Source organism: Dinoponera quadriceps, unplaced genomic scaffold (genome assembly GCF_001313825.1).
Source record: "Dinoponera quadriceps isolate SergipeBrazil2010 unplaced genomic scaffold, ASM131382v1 scaffold1565, whole genome shotgun sequence".
Classification (NCBI taxonomy): domain Eukaryota; kingdom Metazoa; phylum Arthropoda; class Insecta; order Hymenoptera; family Formicidae; genus Dinoponera; species Dinoponera quadriceps.
Genome location: NW_014556124.1, coordinates 1,582,455 through 1,606,826, shown reverse-complemented (window position 1 = coordinate 1,606,826; position 24,372 = coordinate 1,582,455). Strand labels below are relative to the sequence as shown.

Genomic DNA, 24,372 nt, shown 5'->3' with positions numbered 1-24,372 from the left:
CAACACTTGTTACATATATGACTTTATTTTTTACGTTTATAAAAAAATATTTGTCAATAATAACAGTTTATAATTATAATATTATATATTGAGATACTCTAAGGATTATATATATAAAGCTACATAAGATTTTAGACGAACTATCGAAATCTACCAACAACAGGCGAAAATTTTATTCACGACAAATATGGCTGTTATTATGTTAACAGAACCTCGTCTAATATGCATTTTTGCGAAAAACTACTTACACTGGCTTTTATGAATTCATGTCTATTGGCAGTAATTTTTTAGATCATATAAGTATAATGTTATGAATTGGCAAAAAGAAATATATTAAATTATTATAAAATGTATAGTATATTTTATCCACATGCAATAATATGCTAATGATATATAGTTCTCATATTTAAAAGTTTTCTATATTTTATATTTTGTATATAGTATATTTTATATTTTGTATATAGTATATTTTATATTTTGTATATATTCACTTATATTTTTATGTACTTATTCACTTTACTTAAATTGTGGTTTGTATATAAATATTTTTTTTTATCCCTTATTTTCTCGAATCATTTTTGCAACTTTGCAGTAAAGAATTTGAAAATATGTACCTTTTGTTTCTTGAATTATGTTACAGTTTAATTTTCTGCAGTCATAATGATTCTTCGTAATAATACCTATAAAAGTAGTTTTCGGAAAATAATGCAACAAATTTTTGCATATAATAAAGATATGCATATTTAAGATTAAATAATACTTTTTTTAAACAGATTATAACAATATATATGTCAACCTGCTATTTTAAGAAATTTCCATATAAATTCAAAACGTTTTTCGATTTTGTCAAAAAATTCTCGATAAGATTTTTGTCATAATTTGACATGAGAAAGTACACAGGGTTAATGTTGAGATTATGCGGTGCACATTATTCGATATTCGGTATTGGACGGATAAAAACATCGGAAGTTGACATAGATACGACGACGTGACAGTCGATATATGAATTTGAATGACAAGAAATCATTTTCATGTGTGAAAAGAAATTTTATTGATAATGTAGAGACGCTCGAGTACGTATATAAATTGTGTGTATAAAAGTATAAAAAATAAATAGCGACAGCGTCGTCATTTTGTGAGTCTTAGGGGCAACGAATCGATCGTGCGCATTCTCGACAACAGAGCTCTGTTAATTAGCCTTCTTATCACGAATGTAAGATACAAATGAGCCAATCTGACTCAGTGACGAAGAATGTAAAACATGAACGAAGTTTTAGTTGCCGTCAAATATTCTCTGCGTGATGAAGTAGAAACTTAAAGCACCTCTCCTCTCTCTCTCTCTCTCATTTCAGCCGCTCGTTTATCAAGATCAAAGTCCCATTTATCAAAATAGGATTGTTATTATTATTATTTACTCATCTATTCTTCTCGGATGCTTCTCGCTCGAAGCCAAAGAATGATATTGCGCGCCCGACCGGAATTTATTTCGGCATCAGAATCGTCACGAGTCGCAATCTCGATTGATACTTTTTATCGGCGAGTTGTGTGTTTTCGGAATCGGTGCTTGCGTCAGAGACACTTTGCACATTCCGACTACGTGGAGCCGCGCGAAGGCTCCGGGTCGTGATTACTCGCCGAGTTACGTTACGTTAATTAGTGCGCAATTGATCGTTCGCGAGCTCTACGACGCGTCGGTGTCCCTCTCGATTAGCGCGAGCGCAGTATTTGTTCTTGCGGCGAATACGCTCACGCCATTATCTTAAATTACATTCGCGCGGCCTCGTTCGCGGGGAGAGACCGCTCCTCGCGACAGTCGATTTATAATCTACGCTAATCGTCCCTAATTGACAGAGAGTCGGTAGGCGAACAGGGCCAATCGCATGCGACGGTATCATGTATAATTCTTGCGAGAGGTTCTCACAGTCGTAATATTATACATTTCGCGCGACTTCCAACGATCGTAGGACGATGTCGAGGACGATGTCGAGGACGATTTCTGTTTGAACGATAAAATAGGGATCTCTCGAAGCCGTCACCGCGCGACGGCTGGTGTATTTTTCGCGGAGCCCATCGATTAAACAGGTGATATAATTCCTGATACAGCATTATGCGAATGATTATTAATCCGGGGATAAAATTTGAAATTGACACGGGCAAATATCTTAGCTGTCTCGTCTCTTGTGGCAGTGATTGACCGAATTATTTATCCGATTTACTTTTGTTAAATATTTTCCGAATTTATGGTCGCGCACATCCTGGTCGTTGATACTCGGTTTATCGAAATACATCTTCAATGTTGCGCGATACGAAAGATATTCGCGAGACATATTTCGAAAACGAAACGTATCCTCAGCGCAGCAGGACGAAATAGTTCGGTAATGTTCTTTCACAAACACGAGTTTCGAGACTTCCACGTCGATCGTGCAGGTCAAATTGGTTCGTCATTTCCCGGTGGTCCAATCAGGTTAATTATTGCTCCTCAAGTCAACACTTAAATCCGTCGGTTCGAGAAACTCGCGGACCTGTCTCTAATTATGAACCGTTCGATTTCCGTGTCAACTTTTCATAAACTACCTCTCAGAATACACACATATACACGCACATACATACGCGCGCACACATACATTTCTGACACAAATATTCGATGTGTCATTAAAATGTCATCATCGTTCCCCACCGTTGCGATAATATCTCCACACAAACATCGACACACAATTTCCTTGAAACATCGTCTCGGTCGTCTGAGGTCGTCTTCTGATTTTCCCGTAAATTCCAAGCGAAACGTCGGCGGCATTTTCCGCGTATCGAAGCTACCTTCCATTAACGTTCCACTCGTGAGTTCGTTCGTGTTCAATTCCTCGTGAACGTGAATCACCGTCTACGATTACTCCGCCGTGATTCGGAGACTCGGCACATCTGAACGAGGTTGCGTTCGGGAATCCCACTTGTGATGTATTTTCGTGATTTTAACGGGAAAATGGGAAATGCCTTCGCGTGTCAAGGGTTTCCTAATGCCCCGGTGTGACTTCTAGCGAGTAACGATGATGGACGAACGCCGTGTACGAAATGTTAAAAAAAAAAAATATCGTTTCAGATCTATGCAAAAGTCTTATATATCAGTCAGTATATATGTCAGTATATATAAGCCATAACGTGCGAAAAAAATTCGAATTTCATAATTTCTGTTCATATGATTCCAATGTAAATCATTCATCATGAACACTTCGCACTGGTAAATTCTCACAGGAATCAAGCTTCTCGAGTGAATCCCGCTCATCGCGTCTTCTCATGCCGTCCTTGTATCAATGCAATACTCTCCGACATTTTTTACTCATCGATAAGATTTACACACGAAGAGGTTCATGACAGAAATAACTGGATAGTAAACCACCGACTCACACCGACTTCCCCCCTTTGCTTTTTCGTCGGGTGGTTTGGTGGTAGATGGTGTGTTTCTCGGAAGATTTCCGAACGATGCACACGAATGCACACTGAACCACACTGAATATTTCCGAACGGCCAAATGTGCCAGTGGTGTGTGCATACAGTGAGGATTCCCGAACGCAACCCGAATCTCTCTCTCTCTCTCTCTCCACGACAACGTGGATAACGACTTGCGTGATTCGAAATGATGAAACTGCGTTTCGAGGAACCGCTACCAGCCCGTTATCTCGTATGCCACGCATGATATGCATCGTGTTTACAGTTTGTTCCGCGGCAAACAACGTAATAAACAACGTTGTCATGTAAACGATGAAGAAGCGTAGCTCCCGTTCTCCGTTCTTCGAGTATCGCTGCACTTTTCGGCTGCCAACCGATTGTTCAGCATCGCGCGGCTTGGTATCCGATGATCCTCCCTGAGTGGATCCGAAAGCTTGTCTTCTACGCCGGTGCCTGCACCACCGGCCGGTGCACCGTCGGCACCGAGATCACGTAGATGTCGAGCTTTTCGCCGGACGTCTTGTCCACGATGTCGCCGTAGTTGACCGAGTCGTACGGCGGCGGTGCGAATAAGTGATACGGCGGCGGCGGGGTCTCCGCGACCCCGCGCGAACTCATCACTTCGGTAGGCTGCGCGTACGGCATTGCGAGGGGTCGTGCAGCCCGTCGGCAGCACCACTCGGAGCAGCTGACGATGAGGAAGAACGCAACCAGGCCGCCGAACGAGCCGATGTACCATACTATCGACCAAGGGTCCAACGGATTCTGCGGGTCGCTCTTGACTATAACAAAGTAGGAACCTGTGAGAGAGCCGCTCGTTAATAATAATAATCGTAAATTGCGTTCATTGACGAGCTACGTGCATGCGAGAGAATGACGACAGCATAGTTCGTGCGTGACGCGAAGTTTCGCGGAAACAGGTGAAACAACCTGCGGTTTTACGTCGATGTACATCGATGATGAAATCTTATCATGAAATCCTATCTTTATTCGCGTCATTCTTATCGTGTTAAGTATTGTCTATCGTTGATTACTAATGAGTCTATTAATGGAACGATTGACCATAGTTATGCGAGAAAGGATGCGATCCAACTCATGAAATTACGATTCTTGAGATTTTCTTATCGATGGATGGTCTTCCTACGTAAAGGAATAAATTTCCAGCCTTATAGGCGCGTGAAATTAACTAAGAAAAAAAACAGTTTTTATTTTTATTTTCTATTAGTTGTGCCTATTTGTTTTTACTAGTCGCGTTTTATTTATCCATTTTTTTTCAGGATTAAGCTTGCCAATGAATACCTTTAAAAAAAAAGGAAATGGACCATGACTTCTTGAGCGATCGTGAAGAACTTCGGGTTCTTCAGCTATTTTACTTTTTAAATCGTGCATCAAATTTTCATTCTTTGTTTTTCTCGAAACGTACTCCGTGTGGGTTTTCTTGCATAACTATGGTCAATTTTTCATCCATGAAGAGGGAGATAAACAGAGGTACGTGAGGAAAATTTAAATTGTCAAGAAAGTTATCTAGGATGATGCTTCGTTAAATGTCGCGAAGATCGTTCTACAGTAAAAGATCACTGAAGATCTCGCCAGATCTCAATATCAGCGACTTTCCAACGGAATCACGAACAGACGCGAATACTTTCGCACTTGTTTACGTGAGATCGAAACGGCAAAAACTATCGTCGGACACTGCTCTCAAATCGCGAAAGGCGCAAACAGACGCGTGTCTTTATTTGCGAGCCGCATGCTCCTTTGTTTGCGCTTCGTGATGCCGTCCACGATGGAAATACGACGCGACGAGCCGCGAATTTCAAGTCATCTCGATGTTGAGCCGCATTATTCGCCGCGAGAGCTCATAACATCACGAGAACGGCGTCTATTTATTTTTCAACAAGGTATCTCGAATCTGCGCGCGCGTGTGCTACGTGATGAAGTCTGCGCGACCTGAGAATTCGGCGCTGACGAGCCGCGAGACGAATTTTTACGATCGGTGGTCGCGACGACACAACGATTTTGCACGCGCTGCACGATCGGGAGTGCACATTTAGCGGGATCATTCTCGATACGGTTGTGGCATAAGTATCGCGTGGAAAGTTTTCGAAACCACACCCCTAGTTTTTTTCCTTTTCGATCGGCCACACGAGGCGCGTGAGATTCGCGGACGGCACGACCAACGCTACCAATCGCCGTTAATGCGTGACGCGTACGCGCCGACGAATGCGGTACTGCGACGATGTAAATGAAGATGAAGAACGACTGCGCATCTGCATAAATCCTTGGCGCGTGTGACAGCGTTTATCCCGCGGTCGGGATTTTAACGGAAAACGCGAGGCGTTGGAGATTGCGAGCCGCGTTTTATGGATCTCGTCTTGCTTTACCTTACACTCGACCTTGTTCAATTAGACGATAAACTCCATCATTTTCAAGACAATGAAACTTTAATACGATCTCTGTTGTATGTATTCGTCCTCTTTAGACTTATTTCCGATATTATCGCATCGCGTTGCAGCGAACTACGGGATACTCGTGCATCTAATTTTCCCATTTTATCGTAACAATTAATAATCGCTCGATTCGAGTACGCTTATGCAACAGATATTAAATCGGGCTTCTTATTGTTATATAGTGTTAGTTCTCCTGTTTACGTTATGCGTTTGCTAGTATTTAATTAGCGCCAACAAGCGATGTTTACAGCGTGAACATCGTGGAGAATCAAATTGCCACCTGCGAGTGACGTCGAATTGGCAAAAATCATCCCGAGCAAAGAATCGAGTGTGATTATGTCGAAATGCATAATTGTTGTATAATGGTTGGATATCGATTACTCGGGATTGATGCGTACTTACATATTCATCGGATTAGATTCTCACTTTGTAAAAGCTGATCCTCGACTTGCTCGCATTCGCCGTAACGCGACGGATATAGCACACGCGCTTCGCGCTTCACGGTTGATTTACTCGAACTTGACAATGTCGAGGGAAAAAGTCGCGGGGAGGTCAAGGTGCAACATGATATCGCATGAGAGCAAACAAGTGGCAATAAATATATAATCGCTAATGAATCCCAGTGGTGGGCCGAAGGCCGCGACTCGATAAAAAGTAATTATGCGCTTTTAATGATTCGTGTGGCTGTACGGCCGAAGGCCTTAATGTCGATGCAAAATACGCGACGAACGTGAAAAAGGGTGGGATTGGCAAGAAAGAAAAAAAGAAACGACGATGGAAAGAAAACGGCAAACTTTCACGCGAATGACGGACAAGTGTCACAGGATCAGAATAACGGGAATGATTCTAATTCGTGGTACGTGGTGATTCATGATTAATAAGCGCGGATGATCGGCGTGACATTGTACTCTCGTGTGATCATTTTCGTACGCGTGCAAAAGTGATGATACGCGTCCTTACCGTCCGTGTTTTTTCCTTTCTCCACGTTCTTTTCTCCACGGTTCTCCTCGTTGTACTCTATCACGTAGACCGTCTCGTCGTCGTCGTCATTGTCGTCGTCGTCGTCGAATTTCGAGACGACCGAATGACGATTGTCGTTCACGCCGTGAGTCATTTTATTGTTATCCGTTCCTCTATCGGCGCCGATACTGTAGGTCGATACCGTATGAGCTGCAATAAATCGTGATCGATTAGTTAACTGCATTTAACTTAATCGCGTGAATGCACGTATTATTCTTCGCGCGTAGCTTATCGTGCGTACTTAATATCGCGATGCAAGTGCGGGGTGTCGCACAATTAAATGCACCAGTTAACTTCAGTTGCATATCCTGGAGATTAATCAAGACCGAAAATCTTGGTACGGAAATGCCGAAGAGATAGCCTCAGTTTTTTAAATTAAAAATATGATAAAATCTGAGCAAAACATGTGATATATATATAGGGTGTCCCAGATCAACAGGAAAAAAAAAACTTTGTGAGAGCGTAGGACGGATAGAGCGGAAAAGTTCTCCACCATCTGCAAATAACACGCAAATTATTTAGTTATTAATTAAAGAAGCTTCTATATATGGTCAATTTCAGTCATTAATAACTGGAAATTTTGCGTGGTTTGCAAAGAGACAGAATACTTTTCTGTTTAGTTTTAAATAATCGCGTCGATTATCTGAAAACATCGCGAAAATAACAGTATTGTATCGCAGAGCGAACAAGTAATTGTAGGACCGCTGTGTAACGTTGACGTCGACATTGTCACGGTGTATATATTTTATCGTTCTTAAGAAGCATCGCGTATCCACTTTACGTCGCTCCGCGCTGATAAACTCTTCGCGCGAACTTTTGAACTTTAAAACGGAAGTCTGTTTAAAGTCTCCGCGTGCAGGCGCCTCCTCGTGAAAACGACTCCTTCTGCCGTGTGGGCGTTGTTTGTGAAGTTCTACCTGGCGCCTGGGAAAACGGCCGAAGTACATCGTGCTTACGGAGACACCGACTTGATCGAAATATTCGCGAAATTCTGGTCGGTGGCAAAATCGAGATAAATCGCCGACTGTAACGATAAATAATGGTCGACGGCGTCTAGCGACGACGGTAAATCATTGCTCATTGTCGAAGTGTTAAATTCAGGTTGTTAATAAGAAGGAGAGATTAACATATTAACATAAACTATTAACATATATCATAAACATATGACTCGCAGCTAATTCGAAGTCGATTTTGCCGAAAATATCGAGACGATAGTAGTTTTTAAATTAATCGTAAAGAATAAGAAGTTTTAAGCAAATTAAATTGCAGAGATAGAAGTGGTAAAACATGATTTTAAGTTTAATCTTACACTGGCTTCGCTTTACGATCACAAATGTGCAATTTAAGACTAAGACGTGACGAAAAATCGATTGTTGTATTTTCACCAATTTTCTCCGGTGAAGAATGCGCGATGCGATATTCGTTATGCATCTACACGCGCGCGCACGTTATCGAAAGACACATACGCGTAGCTCACGTCGAGCTTTAACATGAGACGTTTTAACGATCGCGTAGATTCGAGATACCGATAATTCATTGATTCATGAAACTACAGATCTCTCATGGCGTGGTAAAAAATTATGGGCTTTCGAGCACGTATCGTTACGCATTCTCGTACGAAGAATAAATCCGATAAGTTTAATGGAGAAAAATCAGAAAAACTTGATAAGAAAAATAAATCACGGTGAAAAGTCTTTTTCATACACTGCCGGAGACGTCAAAGTTAGTGATAGAGGAGTAGCATCGATAATCAACGAACGGTCGACGAGTCGGCGGATTTTTAATGTACAATCGCATTTTTACAAACGTGCCTTTTACGTCGCGTTTGAATTGTAATCAAAGTATTATACAATTACAGTTCGATGTGACATAGTTCATACGAGATATTTTATTTTTATCGTCACGCAAGTGTAAAATTTAATCGAACGAGTCGCACGTGAATCATTTTTTTAAACGACCGACCGTAAGTAATTAATTCCGGGAGGTGTGAAAATTGTTCAAAAGATTTGAGTTTGTAATAAGGTGAAGCGAATCGAATACTAGATCAAACGAATCCCAAACGTACCCAGTTCGTAATTAATTAATAATCGAAAGGTAACGCCGATGTTGAATGATAATCGTTAATTTCTAGAAATAAACGCTGGAGATTATTTAAATGATTAAACGACGAGCAAACGTACGGCCTAATTAAATGCGCGTGGTGCAGTCGTTTCACGCACCAAATTTTTCAATGCCGCATCGGTTTTCGACGGCACCGACGTGATAACGTTTGTTCTGTCAACAATTAGTCGGGGCTTTTACGTAACTGAATAGCTGAATAATTGGCATCGTCCCTTTGACATCGCCATCCGCGTCTATCGACATTCTATTCAAACGCGACGTACTATTAATATGTGCTATGTTCAATACTATTCGAAAAAAGAACGAAAGTGGGGGGGGGGGGCGAACGAAGATACGATTGATACGAAGAAAGACTGCGTTTACATCGGACGTCGTTGAGACTCTTGTTTCTTCTCCGGTATTGAATTACAAAGCCCTGATATATCTCAGCATACAAAGTTACTGCACCGCTCTAGAACGTGGCGTGGCACGTCTAAAATGCATCCTAAACCGCTGAAATATAAGTATACCAGAAGAGGCACCGTCACATAACGCCTGTGGATGGAAAACGTGCGTGAAACAGGTAGAAGTTTACTTTTAGAGCTTTTACTCACCTACTTACGTACCTATCTCTTTCTAAAGGCAGCGACGCACATGTGTACGATAAAAAAAAAGTACCCTGAAACTGGCTTCTCTGTTGACTTCACTTTTCAAAGTCCGATGCCTCTTTTAGTATGGATATATTACAGTGCTTCAAATCTAATTTCTTTGTGAAACAAGCATCGAAAAGAAATAGTCCTAAATCAAGACTGTATATTCTCATATGTAAGCGAAAATTCGAATATTCTTGCTTATATATAAGAATATCTATTCTCGATTTAAGTCTAATTTTTCTCCTGTGTGGTGTATAAACTCGGCGATATAAACATTATAGAAGAATAATTCTGATGATACGAATAATACGAAATATATACAAATAGACATTATCCGTCGCATATAATATCGTACTTGACAATGTCAATGGTGATCCATGATAGTGATCGATCAAAATCGTAAGTTGGAATCTCGAGCGTAGTGACGTCCGCGAGACGTCTGGTGTATGCGCAATTGTTCGTCCACCAATGGTAATTAGATCATCCGACGACGGAGTGAAGGAGTGACGCAACGCGATACCGGCGAAAAACAAGCGGATCGCGCTCACGAAATCGCAGAACCGCGGAACGTCTCGAATACTTCTAACACGGCGACCTTCGACTGTATAGGAATCACTCGCGAACGCGACCTTCGAGTACGCTCGTTCAAGTTCGCGCTTACTCCAGCCTCTCGGCCTCTCGTGTTCGTTCATCGACACTCGATCGGCACGTTCTTAGTGGTTCGCTCTAGTCTTATTAAGGTAGACTGGGCTTTTTTCCCCTTTTCCGCGAGAAAGCGGTGAAACCGTCTGATGAACCGCGCGGCGACATATAGATCGGGCCGATCGATACCAAGGGATCATTAACATTGTTCCCGGGAAGGAGAGGAGTCTTTTCGAGATACGATCGACGAGCTGACGCACCTGTTATCGTGATATTCAAGCGCTCGTGATATCGGTAAATTTAAGCGCGGAACTCCCTGTCTGGTCGAATCCCGTCTACGTCGTCATCGTGTACTTTTCCGCTTCGCGAATATTAAATCTGCACAACGAGAGACTCTTCGTTTTATTTCACGTTACACATTCGTTTCACGCTGATAGGAATCAAGTTAAATTTACGGGGTCAAATCTCCGGAGTTGCTTTCGTGCGTGGGTGAAGTTTCTCGTAGTATAAAGAAAAAAAAGAAAAAACCACGTAGAACGTGCTACTTCTTCGCGATTCTACTTAATGATCTGACCGCGGGTCTGTTCGTGCGATGTACTTACGTACGCAGAAGCGCGCCTAATTGTACCCGAAGAGCGCGATTGTGCTGGAAGAATCGCGAAATTATCCGAAACTTTATCCGGCGAGCGAGGAAGTTTTCGCGCTTGCGAAAACTGCATTTTATGTCCAAGTCCGTCTGGCGACGCTCCAAGTTCCGCGATTGTCGTATATTATTATCGGAAGTATTATTAGCTGGTTTAAGAGCGAACACCGTCTGCCGAATAAGTATAGGTTGTGTGTGTGTGTGTGTACATATATCTTTTGTCTGTCGCTTCTGATGATAAAAAAAAAAGGTGAGCTCTTCGTCAATATCAAAGTCAAGTATGTGTAAGTCGTGACGTCACGACGTCATCCGAGCCGCGTGTGTAAAATTCGAACGGGTATTGTAAAAATCGCGATATTTCAAAGGAGCTCTAAAGAACATGGTGTTAGAACGTGCACGTTTCAACGTATCTAACAATTAACACGTCAATATTTTGCAACTAGGCTTTAACGTAAGCTTATCGTCGTGTTATCGATGGTAATTGTATTAACGGTGTGAATTTTCCGGCGAGACTCGCATTAATTTTTCTTAGAGGAAAGACAACGGGGAAATTCGTGTTCTCGGGACGTTCAAATGTAGGAAGTTTCCTCGTAATTGTATGTTAAGGATCGCAGGATGTATTCGAGGCTAGATACACACACGCACCCACACCCACACACATCTACTTAACGGTTCCTAGTCGTTCTTGTACTTCTATATTTAGCAAGGCGAGCATTATATACGCAGCGATTATATATTCGTACATCCGTTAAGCGGCGGCTTACTCAACCGACTGAATGTGAATTAGAAAGACATTAGATAAGGTTTGAGTGCTGGGCCGTTTCAGAGCGTGAAAACTTCGAGTCGCACTTCGCCACGTTCGCTTCATGTGATACGGCTAATTTAATCCTAACGGATGATTTTCTCGGTAAGAGCCATTTGTCGCGATCGTTTATCGGTATTGGTAATTATCGTGAGTCGAAAGGTGGGTTCGTTATTGTTACAAATTTTTACGCTGCCGCTGATAAACATTACGGTGATTTTGCGGCATTCGAGCGAGCTGCCAGATTGAATCCCAGCGTGAGTATTGTGTCGCAATGGGAATGAGATCTCGCTCGGCGGTGGGCGATTTGGATTATTTAAAAGCTGGCTATCGAAAAAGCCGCAGCATCGACAACTGCTCAGACACCGCTGAATTATTACGACGTGCTCTCGTTAATAAAGCAACGGCGGATCGCGTGGCACAGCAAAGCGTGGCATTCCGACATTTCGCTCGACTTAGATTCTCGCGAAGAAAACTTTATCTTCGCCAAATGAGACCATCACTATCATTGAGCAAACTGCGCGTTCAATTAAAGCGCGTGTTCGATTAAGTAACGCGTCGCGTATTTTCTCGAAGACACGTAACAGGCGCCACTCGTGTTGTTTCACATTGTCTTCTTGTCCTACTTAGGCGCCACGAATTATTCGCTGAAAGAGTATTTGGTTTCGACAATGCCGTTAACAGTTGCTTGAAAGAAGAAAACAACACACGCACACTGAGAGAAATTATAGTCATTCTTACACTTTTTACAGTTTTAACCACAAAAATACAATATTAGTAATAAGATGTATGTATTATCGCTGACGCTGTAGCAACACTTACCGGAAAATTGATTTTCCCGTACGGAGACAAAAATTTTACTCGAACAGCAAATTGTTAGTTACTATAGTGACTACAATTCTTTTGCTACAATGATAGTTACAAATACACGAAATATTTTGTTTTACCAACGCAAGCCTGCGCAATCAGCTCGGTTTAATGGTTCGCGAAAAGATCGTTAATTCGTTAACGCGTTGCTCTCAGTATCGCGATCCGCTTTGATTCAGCAATGTAAACATTAGCCCGTAATTGAGATGATCGAGCGCGACTTTTTAATCGCATAGCAACATCGTACGTCGACACGGATCGGATAAAAAAGCCGCGGGACAGGGCGGCGGGGTCAAGTGTCCGATGTTAGCCGCTTGATAGCGTGCTTATTGATTATCCGAGATATTTTTCGCGTGTAACAACAACGTGCGCGCGACGAGGCGGCAACGGAGAGGCACGGACCGTTAGCTGTCGCTAATCGGCCGAACGATCGAAAGTTTCCTCGCGGCCGATCGCTTTCGTACGCTGGAAGTGGACCGTCTCACTTCGGCGGCGGTTCCCGGGCGAAATTCTCGTCTCGGTTGCGAGAGCGCGCGGAGATAAATCTGTCATTCGCACACGGCGGTATGTAAAATTCACGTGCGGCGGCACACACGATCTCGGATTTAACCGCCGAGCGTCACGCGATACGGGTTCTTTCAAAAACCGCCCGACCGCGCGCGCTCGCGTCCCGTTTACGCGGTCCTCGAAAATTCGACGCGAACCGTCGCGATAAAGGTGAGATAGAGAGGGAGGGAGGAAGAGAGAGAGAGAGAGAGAGGAGAAAGGTGCTTGCCGCGTGGTAGACGTCAACAAGACGACCCGACGTGGCGAAAAGAAGTGCGTTCTTTTGTACGATTCTTCTGAACCTTTGAGAAACGCTCGGTTAATACGTGTCTGGGTTTCCTCCGATAACGCGCGAAGTTGTTATGTAAGATTTGCACGCGTAAAGCTGGCGATTAGGTTACGATTGAGTTTTCTTCCATTCGCTGCGCCCGTCTACCGTAGAGATTTCACGTTGCTCCAATTTCACGTTGCCCATACGAATCTATTTTTATGGCCTTAGGTTGATAACATTTTGGACAGGATATCAAGCTGTGCACATAACTTGGAAAGGTTCTGCGAATTTTTGGTATTCGTCGAGGTGTGAGTCATCGCGTATCGCGCAATGTCGGGCCTTTACCGCACAACGTGTGCGTATGTGATTTCTGAGAGAAATATCACGCGTATCATCGATACACCACCTATATAATTTATTCGGGATCCTCTTGTATTTTCCATATAGAAAGCTGTCGCAACGTTTAACTGATATATTTTACAATAATTGACCGCGAGGAATCGCGACGCGAATCGCGGGACGGATTTGATTTGGGTTAATGAATACTGAAAGGTTGCGAGATGAAGGGTTTAATCGAGTCACCGAAACCGCATAATCGTATCGATTACATCTTGCCTTGAATAATGTAACGTCATCTATATCCGGAGCCGCGGGTCGATCGAAACGCGGTCCAACGAACGCGACTTCCCTGAGCGTGTCGATAAAACCGCCGCTCCGACGGCCGTCCGTCTTATTCTTGCTTTTTCCCCTTTTGTCAGCTCTCGACGGTGTGTTTCGGTGCACACGGGTTACTTTGGGTTACAACATCTCGAATTTCTACGTCGTTTGTTCGTGCTCTGGCCGATATAGCCGCGCCGTGCGATTCAAGCGCAATATTCGAAGCGTCTCGAAACGGAAATGACGCCAGATTTAACCCTAAACGGATTTAAGCAAGATTCCCCCCCATTGGGCTCGGCGAAATTTCTGTCGCGATTAATCTCCCGTAAAATCGTCTTTATACGAATCGCTTGATTTTCCATTAACCACCTCGCGTCTACGAAACTATAGGAATTCATTGAATTTCATGGGAACTGAGTTCTCCGAATTTCCAAGACCTCTGTGGAAAACTTGCCGAATGGAGATTCGTAGAATATGTGGAACGTTGTTATTCGTACGAAGGATGGTTAATTTTTAAGAAATCCATTTGAGCAATTTTTAGGTAAATATTTTGAACGGCCTCGCGGTGCGCTGCGTGAAGTCGCCCGCGGGGTTTTAGCGATTACAAATGAGAGATCGTGATTGCGATGTAAACAACTCTGTCGCGCGAGTGAAGTCGAGAGGAATCGTCGCCAGAAGTGACCGCGCGGAAAGAGAGAATTCTTCTTTTCCACGCAGTGATCTCACACTATCGATTCGCGTCTCTTCGTTCACATCACGGTTGTCCCGGGGGAAAAACGCGACGTATATACATATATTCACCGTTGGATCGCGCGCGATGCATCCGCGCGAAAGTTCACGCGAAAGCAGCGCTTCGTTTAACCTCAGCGATGGGAAGATCGATCGATCGAGAGATCTCTTCGTTTCTCGCGTTCGCCCGACGACGACAACAATGAACTTGACGTGATATCCGGCGCGAGTGCGTCTCTCACCTGGTAAGGGTGCGTTGAGGAAGGCCTGGTTACCCGTCACGAAGATCAGGGTGATGACGAAGAGGGACCACGCGAATACGATCATCCTGGATCGAAGTGATCGGCGGGGAGTGTTGAGAATATCCGTTCGATCAGTTTGCCGAACTGCTCGGCCGGCGAGACGCACACCACGGAAATCTTGCCACACGCGATTATCACGTTGCGCCGATGGGATTTTGACGTGACGCGAGTTTAAGGGCCGCACGATGTCGTCGCCGTCGCACAATTGTGATGAACGAGTGGCCGAGAGAAAGAGAACGGGAAAGGAAACGTCGTCGTCTCTTTCTCTCTTTGCAGTTCAAACACGTTTTTCTCCTCGGTTCTCTCTCGCTCTCGACGAGGCGCGCCGCTCTGGATGACTCGGCTTCGCCGCCGACTTCTCCGACCGGTTAGCCAGCAGTGAACTGCTCGTGTTCCTGCCTGGGGTATCGTAATATACATAAAGTCGCCAGATAAGCCACGGCTGACACCCCACCACGGACGCGCCTCGTCCGTGGGACGGCCCGTTCCTGCTCGTTCTCTGGTGCGCGCCACTGAAGAGGTTGAAATCCTCGCCTCCCAACGTGGAGAGCAGCGCAGCAACGTGGTCTCTCTTCCTCGCTGGCCTCATGCGGCCCCGCTCGTACGCTAAGCGTCAATAAACACCTTCACTTCCGTAAATAGGCATTGCCGGTTTGAACGGATCACGTCTCGACAACGTCTCTCGCTTTGTTTTATTCCCGCGACCACCTCGCTGAGCTAACGGCGAGAAAAGGCCGAAACTGTCCTTCTCTCTCGTTATCGGACCGTTCAATTTCCGACCGCGCTCCTTTTCGCCGTAGTAAAACCCCACGAAGCCTTGTGTATCTCCGACCGCGAGTCGTGAGTGAATAACACCCGAAAGCGAAGGTGACAAATATTTACTTTGAAGCCCGCCGCTCACCGCCGGTACCGTCGAAATGCGCGCAGCCGGTTTTTTCGAAACGACGTTCGATTTTTTAAGGATCCCTCGGAAATCCTCTCTCTCTCTCTCGCTCTCTCTCTTTTTCGACGTTTTCGCGAGTTCGCGCGCGTGTCTGCTTTCCCAACCGTACGATAGACATCATCGTATTTCTCATAGTATCGTTTGAAAAAAAAATTTTGTCGCAGATAGTTACGGGGGGGGNGGGGGGGGGGGGGAGGGGAGAGGGAGCACGGTTTTCATCTCGCGACTGCATTTTTATTGCGCGATTCGCATACGAAGTGTCGCACGCGAGAGACAACAAATATTTACAACTCTATAAAGTTTCCAGAATCATGAATATTCGCCTTAATTCTCTTTTCTCTTTCTCTCATAACGTTTGGCACAAAAACAGTACGCGGAAATACGGGCGGGAGGAGGAGGAGGGTCTTGGTGAGACGATTGTAATAATTTTAACGAGAGTTTCGAATCGCGTGTCACAAATATGGGTTCCGATGGTCTCGTGTATACGTGTGTGTGTGCGTGCGCAGGAAGAAAACAATTCACGCACGCTCGCGGCAAATGGAGGATCGAATTATCAGCAGACTTTATAGTCGCGTTTCATACGCAAATCGACAATAGCGATCTGTGCGAACGTCGGTTCTTCGGTTAAAAAGTATCAATCCACGTGGTCAGAGTCGTCGTTTTTCTCACGCAAAATGAACGAGAGGGAAAGAGGGAGAGACGGTGCGCATATAGTTCGTCTATATAATAGTCACACGATAGTTTTCTCGATTCAGCGGTATGGTTAATGAGACACGTTCGATGTTTGCGTCGATAAGGAAATCAGCCGATCGCGGGAATACGGCGTACGTGCGAAGAACGGAAAATTGAGGAAACTTATAGAAAAGCCGTTACGTCAGACTTCCCCGGAAGGAGCCGTCTTGTCGACAATAATGATCTTAGCCGCGAATTATCTTAGCGCGCGTGAAGAAGCCCATGTTGTCCGTACAAGTGCAAGCATGTAATGAAACTTCGGCCGGCCAATAGCGACCATAGCCGTCGGAAAAACCAGTTCGATGATTATAAATCTATGATTATAAATTGATTAATTTACGAACCGGGGGTATCGTAGATGACTCTTTAAAAAACTCGTTTGCGCCTGTGTATGTCCCCACCTGTAGTCGTGAACGATCGTTAACTAAAAATATCGATGCGATCGATGTACACGTGGTGCTTCCGTGTCATTATTCATCGATATGATAAGACACCGCAAACAATTCTGTTTCTCCGTCCATGTGTCACGACGTCCTTAAGAATCGAAGTAATCTACGGTGTGTACCTTCAGCGTACGATCTTATCGAATCATACTTAGATCTTGTTAAGGTCGTCGCCCTGCGAAGTCAGAAGCAAACGTAAAAATCGAATCCGTTCACAAACGGTCGTAGCATTTTGTATTATTGATATTATTATTATTACATATTATACGTTATAGTAATTTAACGTGATTTAATATTAATACATGAAATCTCATATCATTTCATTTCTTCGTCTTTTTAATTTTTTACCAATTTTTTTTCCATCTTTGGAGATCAATATTGATTTGTGTGCTATGAGAGCATGGAAGAGTGTCATCTACTTATAATTTCGCGTCTTCAGATCTGTAATATTAAAAAAGAAAACGATCTTTGAAGTTCTCTCCGGCCGAATGAATCTGGACGGTAAATGCATGTCTTCGTTATTGCGGTTCTATTACGTCATCGTTGCGGTACTTATTGCGGTGTCATCGCTGGTGTTATGATGTCACGGCTAAGATCCCGAGGAATATAGGTGATATGAAAGATAAATGGAATGTATGCGTTTTCTTCTCTTTTTTATATCGACAGGCCGAAGAACGCAAAGCAGCGTTTTTGCAAGATCAGCGCGATTATGAAAAGGATCGTGTTGAATTAGCAGCTTGTTTGCTTTGTTGTATTATAAACGTTTCTCTCAGCTAATAACGACGTAAACACGCCGTTATTCGCTGTCGCGGATGAACGTACGGGAAACATGGGTGCAAGGATTACGCGTGTAACGTCGAATGCATTAACTCTGTCCGGCGTATTCCGCCGTGAAATTTTTCTGATACTTGAGAAACACAACTTTTCTCGTTTTTCACACCGTTAATGTTGAGTTGCAAACACAATATCCGATTTTCTTTCTTCAATAAATTTATTTCCGTATGCAAAATATTCTCCGTATCAAAATTGACGGGCGGTGGTATATAGTATACGAAGTATAATAATTTTACGATAGAGAATCTAATCTGATACATATTCATATTCATCGTTGTTAACAATGGTTCGCGTTTCCGATCAATAGGCGGCGCGCCAGCTCTTTTCGCGGGCGAGACCAAATATTTGCCTTTTCGGTCGGTGGTTATTTACTACAATTTGACCCAACAGTGTGCGGTTCAATCGCCTTATTTTATGGAAGAACGAAAGGAATCGGCGCGAATCGCATGTCACGATATCTGTTTGTGAATGCGGGCGAGCTCGACGGCATTAATGCACCCGATTGTTGTACATCGCGCCAAGAATTATACGAGCCAATCGAACGGCACGATAAGCCCGCTGCTTTGCGTTACCATAACCGCTACCGCGAATTGCTAGTTTTCCCTCGACTTCCCATGCAAATGATGCATCGGAAATATTTCGCGCAATGGTATCTATCGAGTCTTCGATTGCGACTCGTCCTTACGAAGCGGCTTTTCTCTCGGTTATGGCGAGTGTTTAAAAAAAAAAATGTTAGGTTTACGCGTTAAACACCTTTGCCGTTGAAATGGAAAATTTTCGCCTTCTTATCTGTACGCATACACAAATCTTGTTTATTTACTTTTCAGGAGTGACTCTTTCGTTTTTCGCATCGTACGTTCTTTGTTCGACTCCATTTTAACGTTTCGTCCGAATTTCGTCGGGCTATACGAGGATTACGTAAAGCGCTTGTCGGTCTTTATCGTTAAACGTGACTTTTAATCAGCCCCAATATAGACATAATACTTTGTTGAAAAACTGTTTATATCCCACTCGTAGAGAATCGTTTATCTCGGATAACAACGATCACGCGCTCCGATATACCGGCGTGAGAATTTTAATCTTTAATTGACAATTTGATGCGTTTATAAGGATTCATTATAAATGGCGATAGAACTCATGGCGCTTTCACCGAATAACTAAATAATATCTTCCCTCTCTCTCTCTCTTTCTTTCTCTCTTTCGATTTAAAAATACGTTAAATGTTATATATCATTTATATTTAACTTAGATTTTAATTTGCACAAGAGTTCGAGAAGGAACCTTTAGAAGCGGGGAAAATAGGGTGTATCAAAATTGACCGGACCGTGATGTATATTTAAATAAAAGGATGATATGTTAATCGCGAAATCTTTTCAGTCGCATGAAACTTCGCGTGCGACTGCGTTACTGTCGCGTTTAATCAAGAAGGAAGTCAACGTTTATGCCCGCCCTATTCTTAGGAACTGATAATGGTCTTGACGTTGCGATTAAAATTATCAGCTGCAATTTGATATCAGTTTCTTGTGCACACACACACACACACACACTTATATATTACATACACATATATATCGATTGGATATATAGCGATTGAAGAGATATTTTTAACATTTGCGTGCCCGCTAATTTTAGACAAGCGATTAAGACAGGTGATTAAGATTATCGATCACAATTCAATACTAACATTGACGCAGTCCCGAATCTAAACAGTGTCAATCTCGCAGCGGCACTTCATTAGAGATCCCTGGGTTTATATTTAGAATGCGGCGATTACTCCCTCTCGATAACCCCCCCCCCCTCCCGAAAAGCGGAAATCGCATTATCACGGACTCAAGGAATAATCGACTTAAACGTACTTATGCGTTAACTCGTGGAACTTTGAGCCGACCGCGACGGCGGCTTCGTCTTGTTTTTCGCCACGGTAGACCATATTCGTCGCCACCGCCCGCAAATCCAAATGTCATCGCGCGCGCATACGCGAATGTCGGCGAGCCATCGGCCACCGTATTAACATAATCCCCTCGTCTGCATGTACGTACTAGTTGGCGGCGCTAATTCCTAGTCAAGTGTTTCCGTTAGAAGTAAAGCCTGCCGAGCCGTCCGAAAGAGAGAGAGAGAGAGACGTTTTACGCACACCTTATTGCACATCAGAGAAATGCGTCACAAACTCACTCACCCACATCCACTAAGCCACTGTTAACGCTACGTAACATACTTACTTCTCACGGTAATAACACGCGCAATGATAATGCATGCGCGTGCGTCGCGCTAACATTGCATCCGTGCATGCGATATCCCACGTGCATCGATATTTTCAACGCGGCGCGTTGATACTTGTTGCTATTCCCGACTGCCTACAGCACCGACTGACAGATCGGTATGTATGTACCATTGCTTATGCATACAGCACGAGGTGTGCATATCTAAATTGATTTTTTTTTTTCCTGCGCGGACTTTGTTGAGTTGTTGATAAGGAAGCTCGCGGTGAACTTGAAGACCGTCGCGTGTTCAGGTATAAATAAGTTACCCGCCGGTGAGAAATGTGAAGGAAATTTTCTTTCGAAGATGAAGCGCGATACAGCGTAAAGGGGTATGTCTATATTTGGACGTGTTGCTCATCTGTTCTTTGTTTTTTCTTTCAAAGGAAATTGCGCTCACGTATATATGAGGCTAATTATTCGGCGTTTCTATCGTGTCTCCTTACTTGGATTACAGAATCCTTCCAATTCTCCCCCACGTGCTCCCTTTAAACTTACCTCCCATGGCTCGAGACTATATCTTAGGATTCTCATCCTTTCAACTAAATTAGATCTTTCAGGGAGGTCGCCTCGGGATCCTTATATCGCTTCCCAAAATCCTTATTTATACTTATACATCCGACGATTTCTTTCTTTACGCGCAATCGCGCGTGATTATACGGGATGAACGATTTGAAGTCGTCCTTCGGATTCTTTGCGAGTCGAGGACCGATGTGACGAAATATGTCGGAATCGTGTAACAGCTTGCGATCGACGTCTCGTACGACGCGACTTCTCCTCTTACTCACCTCCCCCCCCTCCTCTCTCTTTATTTTTCCATATTCTTTCGTAATTCTTCTCTCCTTCGCGTGGCATTACGCTAGTGTCACGCGTCGGGGCTAACTTATGTGATACTTGACACAGAGCTACTGGCGGTAACGAGCTATCTGGAAGGAGACTAACGAGCATCTCACATTTCGTATGATGTATCCCGCGGTGCTAATGCGGCGGGCAATACGTCCACGCCGCGGCGATGACTCATCACAGTTTTTCAGTATCACCCGTTATAGGGGAATTTCGCGGCACCGTCACCGCCGCCGAGAGGAGTCATCGCTTAATCTCGAGTTTCGGGGCTGTCACATTGCAGTTCACGTAGTTTGTCAGCGTAAAAACGTATCCGAGATTACGCATTAGAGAGAGAGAGAGAGAGAGAGAAAGAGAGACAGTGAGACCAACGATGCACGTAGATTATGTAACGATACATCGAGAAACGAGCAAAACGACGTCGAAGTGCGATTAATCTGTCATTGCCTTTTTTCTCCCGTGCGCCATCATTTTCCCTCGCGTATCCTGTCTCCCTCGACTCATTCGCGAATTCAACGGAAATGCACGCGCATGTGAACGAGAACTATCCGGGCAGAAGATACAATAATTACCGTTTATCGGCCGCTATTTATCGTTATGCGTCTCGCATTATTCGCGACTGTCTGGTAAACAAAAGACAGAACGAAGGGAAGAACGATGTATTTTTTTTAAATTAAGCTTGGTACAAGACGTAGGGTGGCTTTTTGCGAATGACGATGTAAGTGTCGACCGAGGAAAATATATGCGCTTCGCAACATAACGCGCATCGCTGTCCACGGTCGATTTCCTCGAGCAAATTCCGACGATACGTGGAGGAAAATTTGGCGCAAATGTATACGTATCTTGCCTCGTCAGGCTTAACATTTCGGTGGCGGCTTCCTCGTCGCACCGACTCGTTGGAGAGCGCTCGTTGGACCGCGTGTTTCAGCTCTGCATCCACTGTTATCTTATGCTAATCTGAACGTCCGGCATTTTCGCATTACGCAGCGCCCGCGTACGATATCCGAATGCACCCTCGCGCGATGCGCGTCGTACATTATCCCGTCTACATCCGATCGTCAAATATGCATCTGCATCTGCAGTGTGACCGATATCGTGCGCTACCGATACCGTCGAGAGCTCTTGTACGGGGATTTACGTCGAAGATTTAGTTATGGAGATACACAATGATAAAAATCCGCGAGTGCGATCAATTATGCGTCATCTTTCACTAATTTATATAAATAAGGGAGGGGCGTAAAATTGTCGCGAAATTGCTCCTATTTTCTAAAATGCAGCACCGAAGTATAGCATCGCAAAACAGTAAAATTTCATCGAAAAGGTCTGTTAATGTTACTTTACCATTTTACTTTGGGAAATGTATATACTATATACTATAAGTTGCGACAACGTTATCGATTTACTGTTAGACGACTGCATTTTTAAGAGCTCGAGTTGGACTTCGTTTTTCAAACTTATTTGTAGAGCTAACTTCGATTATATCGATGCAAAATTAAAATCAATCACTCAGGACACCGGCCAATTTAAACTTATCTTTTCTGCTTTTTATAACCTATTTGAAATTTTTCTTGCGAACAGCAGAAATCCATCGCCTTCACCGTCAATTCAGCAGTTGTTGCGTGCGGCTTTTATTGCCATTTCATTTCAGTTATCCGGCCGGCCATCGCTGATAATGCAGCACAATATTTGCAACTTGCTGCGTATCGTTCGATCGCCTCTGTTGCGACAACGATGCGCATCGAGAACGTCGCGTGTGATGCGCGGTAAAATAAGCCATGTATTTTCCCTCCTTGTGGGATATTTGCGGCTTGATCGTTAAGTAATGTTTGCATCGATACTGACGGAGGTCGCGTCGAGGACCGTCGTTAATTGCGAATACACGCATTAACGTACCTGCAGATTTTACGCGTCATTCTTCGAACTTGACGCAAACACTCCGTCCGAGGTTTTCTTTTTTCCTCTCCTCGTTTGCCATTGTCGTAAGCATTTCATTAATTCTCGTCTCTTCTATTCTCTCTGTCTGTTCACCGATTATCATTACACGAACCAACAAGCGCGATTTCTTTCGATGACGTATTTAACCATGCGATTTCATTAAAAGATTCTGTTTGAGTGAATAAATGCGAATTTTTTTCTTTTTATCTCTATCGATTGAATATGCAGCGCCGGTCTTTTAAAACGATCTTATCGCAGGAATATGTAAAATTCACTTCGCGCGCCGCTGGAGTCAAGAGAATGGTTTCGATCGACGAACGACTTCGTCTCGCAATCAGTCGGGGAATTATGTAAACCGTACGCGTGCTTTGCAATTATTCCGAGTGCTGTTGCGCGAGAGCGCATAATTCAAGCGCAATGATGGATAATCGGGCAACTTACGCGTCCGCAGGCGCGCGTGTGTACGCTACGAAAAAGCGCGTCCTTGCGATACTTGGCGGGGGGTTATTTTTATCGATTACACGACGGCACACCTGTCGAAAAATGTCGGGACCTACTTGAGCGATGATATTGTCCGGCAAGAAAGAGAGAGAGAAAGAGAGACCACGTACAATATCTCTTCGATGCGAGCGAGTTTGATGACGTAGATTAGATAAAAGATCGGAAAGATCGGAAATTTAAACGTGCGATATCATCGATATCGGTCGGAAAAAGCTCTCGACGAGCCTCTCTCTCCGTCTACCTTTACAAGTCGCGCGCTCGCCGGCAAAGAGGAAATGTCTTATATAGGTCATGGATGTGCGAAAGTAGGCCGAAAGGATTTCACGACGCGTCCACTGTCGTCGCGTACTCGCTTCACCTTTTTACGCGAGGATTCACTTGATATTTGTGCCACTGTCAGGTCGTCGGTTTGTCACTTCAGCTTCGCTGTTAGATCGAACTCGGAGAGAGAGGCTTTTTGTCCTTCGGCGATTCTTATTCGTGAGATCAGGCGATACATAGAGAATTTACTCCTCCTAATATATGGCTTGCGCAATTCCGAGATATTATTTCGAAATAAGTCTTTTGGGATTTTTTCACATCTTCCAATAATTCGAAAAATCTTGTATTTCGGGAAATTGTATGGGATTATTATTTTTTTCTCGGGACGTTAATCCATCCCATTTGAGTTTCGACACGTTTTTTTTGGAGGGGGGGGGGGAGATTTCAAGTGTTTGCTGAAGGATCGGTTCACTGGTCAAGTCGACGCGACGACGACGAGAAA

General features: G+C 43.8%; 1 protein-coding gene and 1 long non-coding RNA gene across 4 annotated transcripts in view; one reads left to right on the top strand and one right to left on the bottom strand.

The window, feature by feature from the left end:
• The window catches only part of LOC106746769, a 57,130-nt gene that overhangs the window by 1,049 nt on the left and 31,709 nt on the right, over positions 1-24,372 (top strand). The window lies entirely within an intron of this gene.
• On the bottom strand, positions 1,027-20,421 carry LOC106746767. 3 transcript variants are annotated; one of them, XM_014623767.1, is made up of 4 exons: positions 20,292-20,421; positions 15,061-15,726; positions 6,849-7,058; positions 1,027-4,241 (listed from the first exon to the last, which is right to left on the bottom strand). In XM_014623767.1, the coding sequence occupies exons 2-4, from the start codon at positions 15,143-15,145 to the stop codon at positions 3,883-3,885; spliced, it is 654 nt and encodes a 217-aa protein (XP_014479253.1). In that variant the 5' UTR covers positions 15,146-15,726; positions 20,292-20,421; the 3' UTR covers positions 1,027-3,882. The 3 variants fall into 3 exon arrangements, with proteins under 3 accessions (XP_014479253.1, XP_014479252.1, XP_014479254.1); XM_014623766.1 differs by lacking the exon at positions 20,292-20,421 and having other exon boundaries at positions 15,061-16,158; XM_014623768.1 differs by lacking the exon at positions 20,292-20,421 and having other exon boundaries at positions 1,027-4,223; positions 15,061-16,154.

What these genes read in the sequence shown, in the direction of transcription:
- LOC106746767 (XM_014623767.1), bottom strand. Translation starts at nt 15,145, where the DNA reads ATGATCGTATTCGCGTGGTCCCTCTTCGTCATCACCCTGATCTTCGTG. An exon ending in CCTCAACGCACCCTTACCAG is followed by an intron (nt 7,059 to 15,060) that starts GTGAGAGACGCA and finishes GATTTATTGCAG; the next exon opens with CTCATACGGTATCGACCTAC. An exon ending in GAAAGGAAAAAACACGGACG is followed by an intron (nt 4,242 to 6,848) that starts GTAAGGACGCGT and finishes GCTCTCTCACAG; the next exon opens with GTTCCTACTTTGTTATAGTC.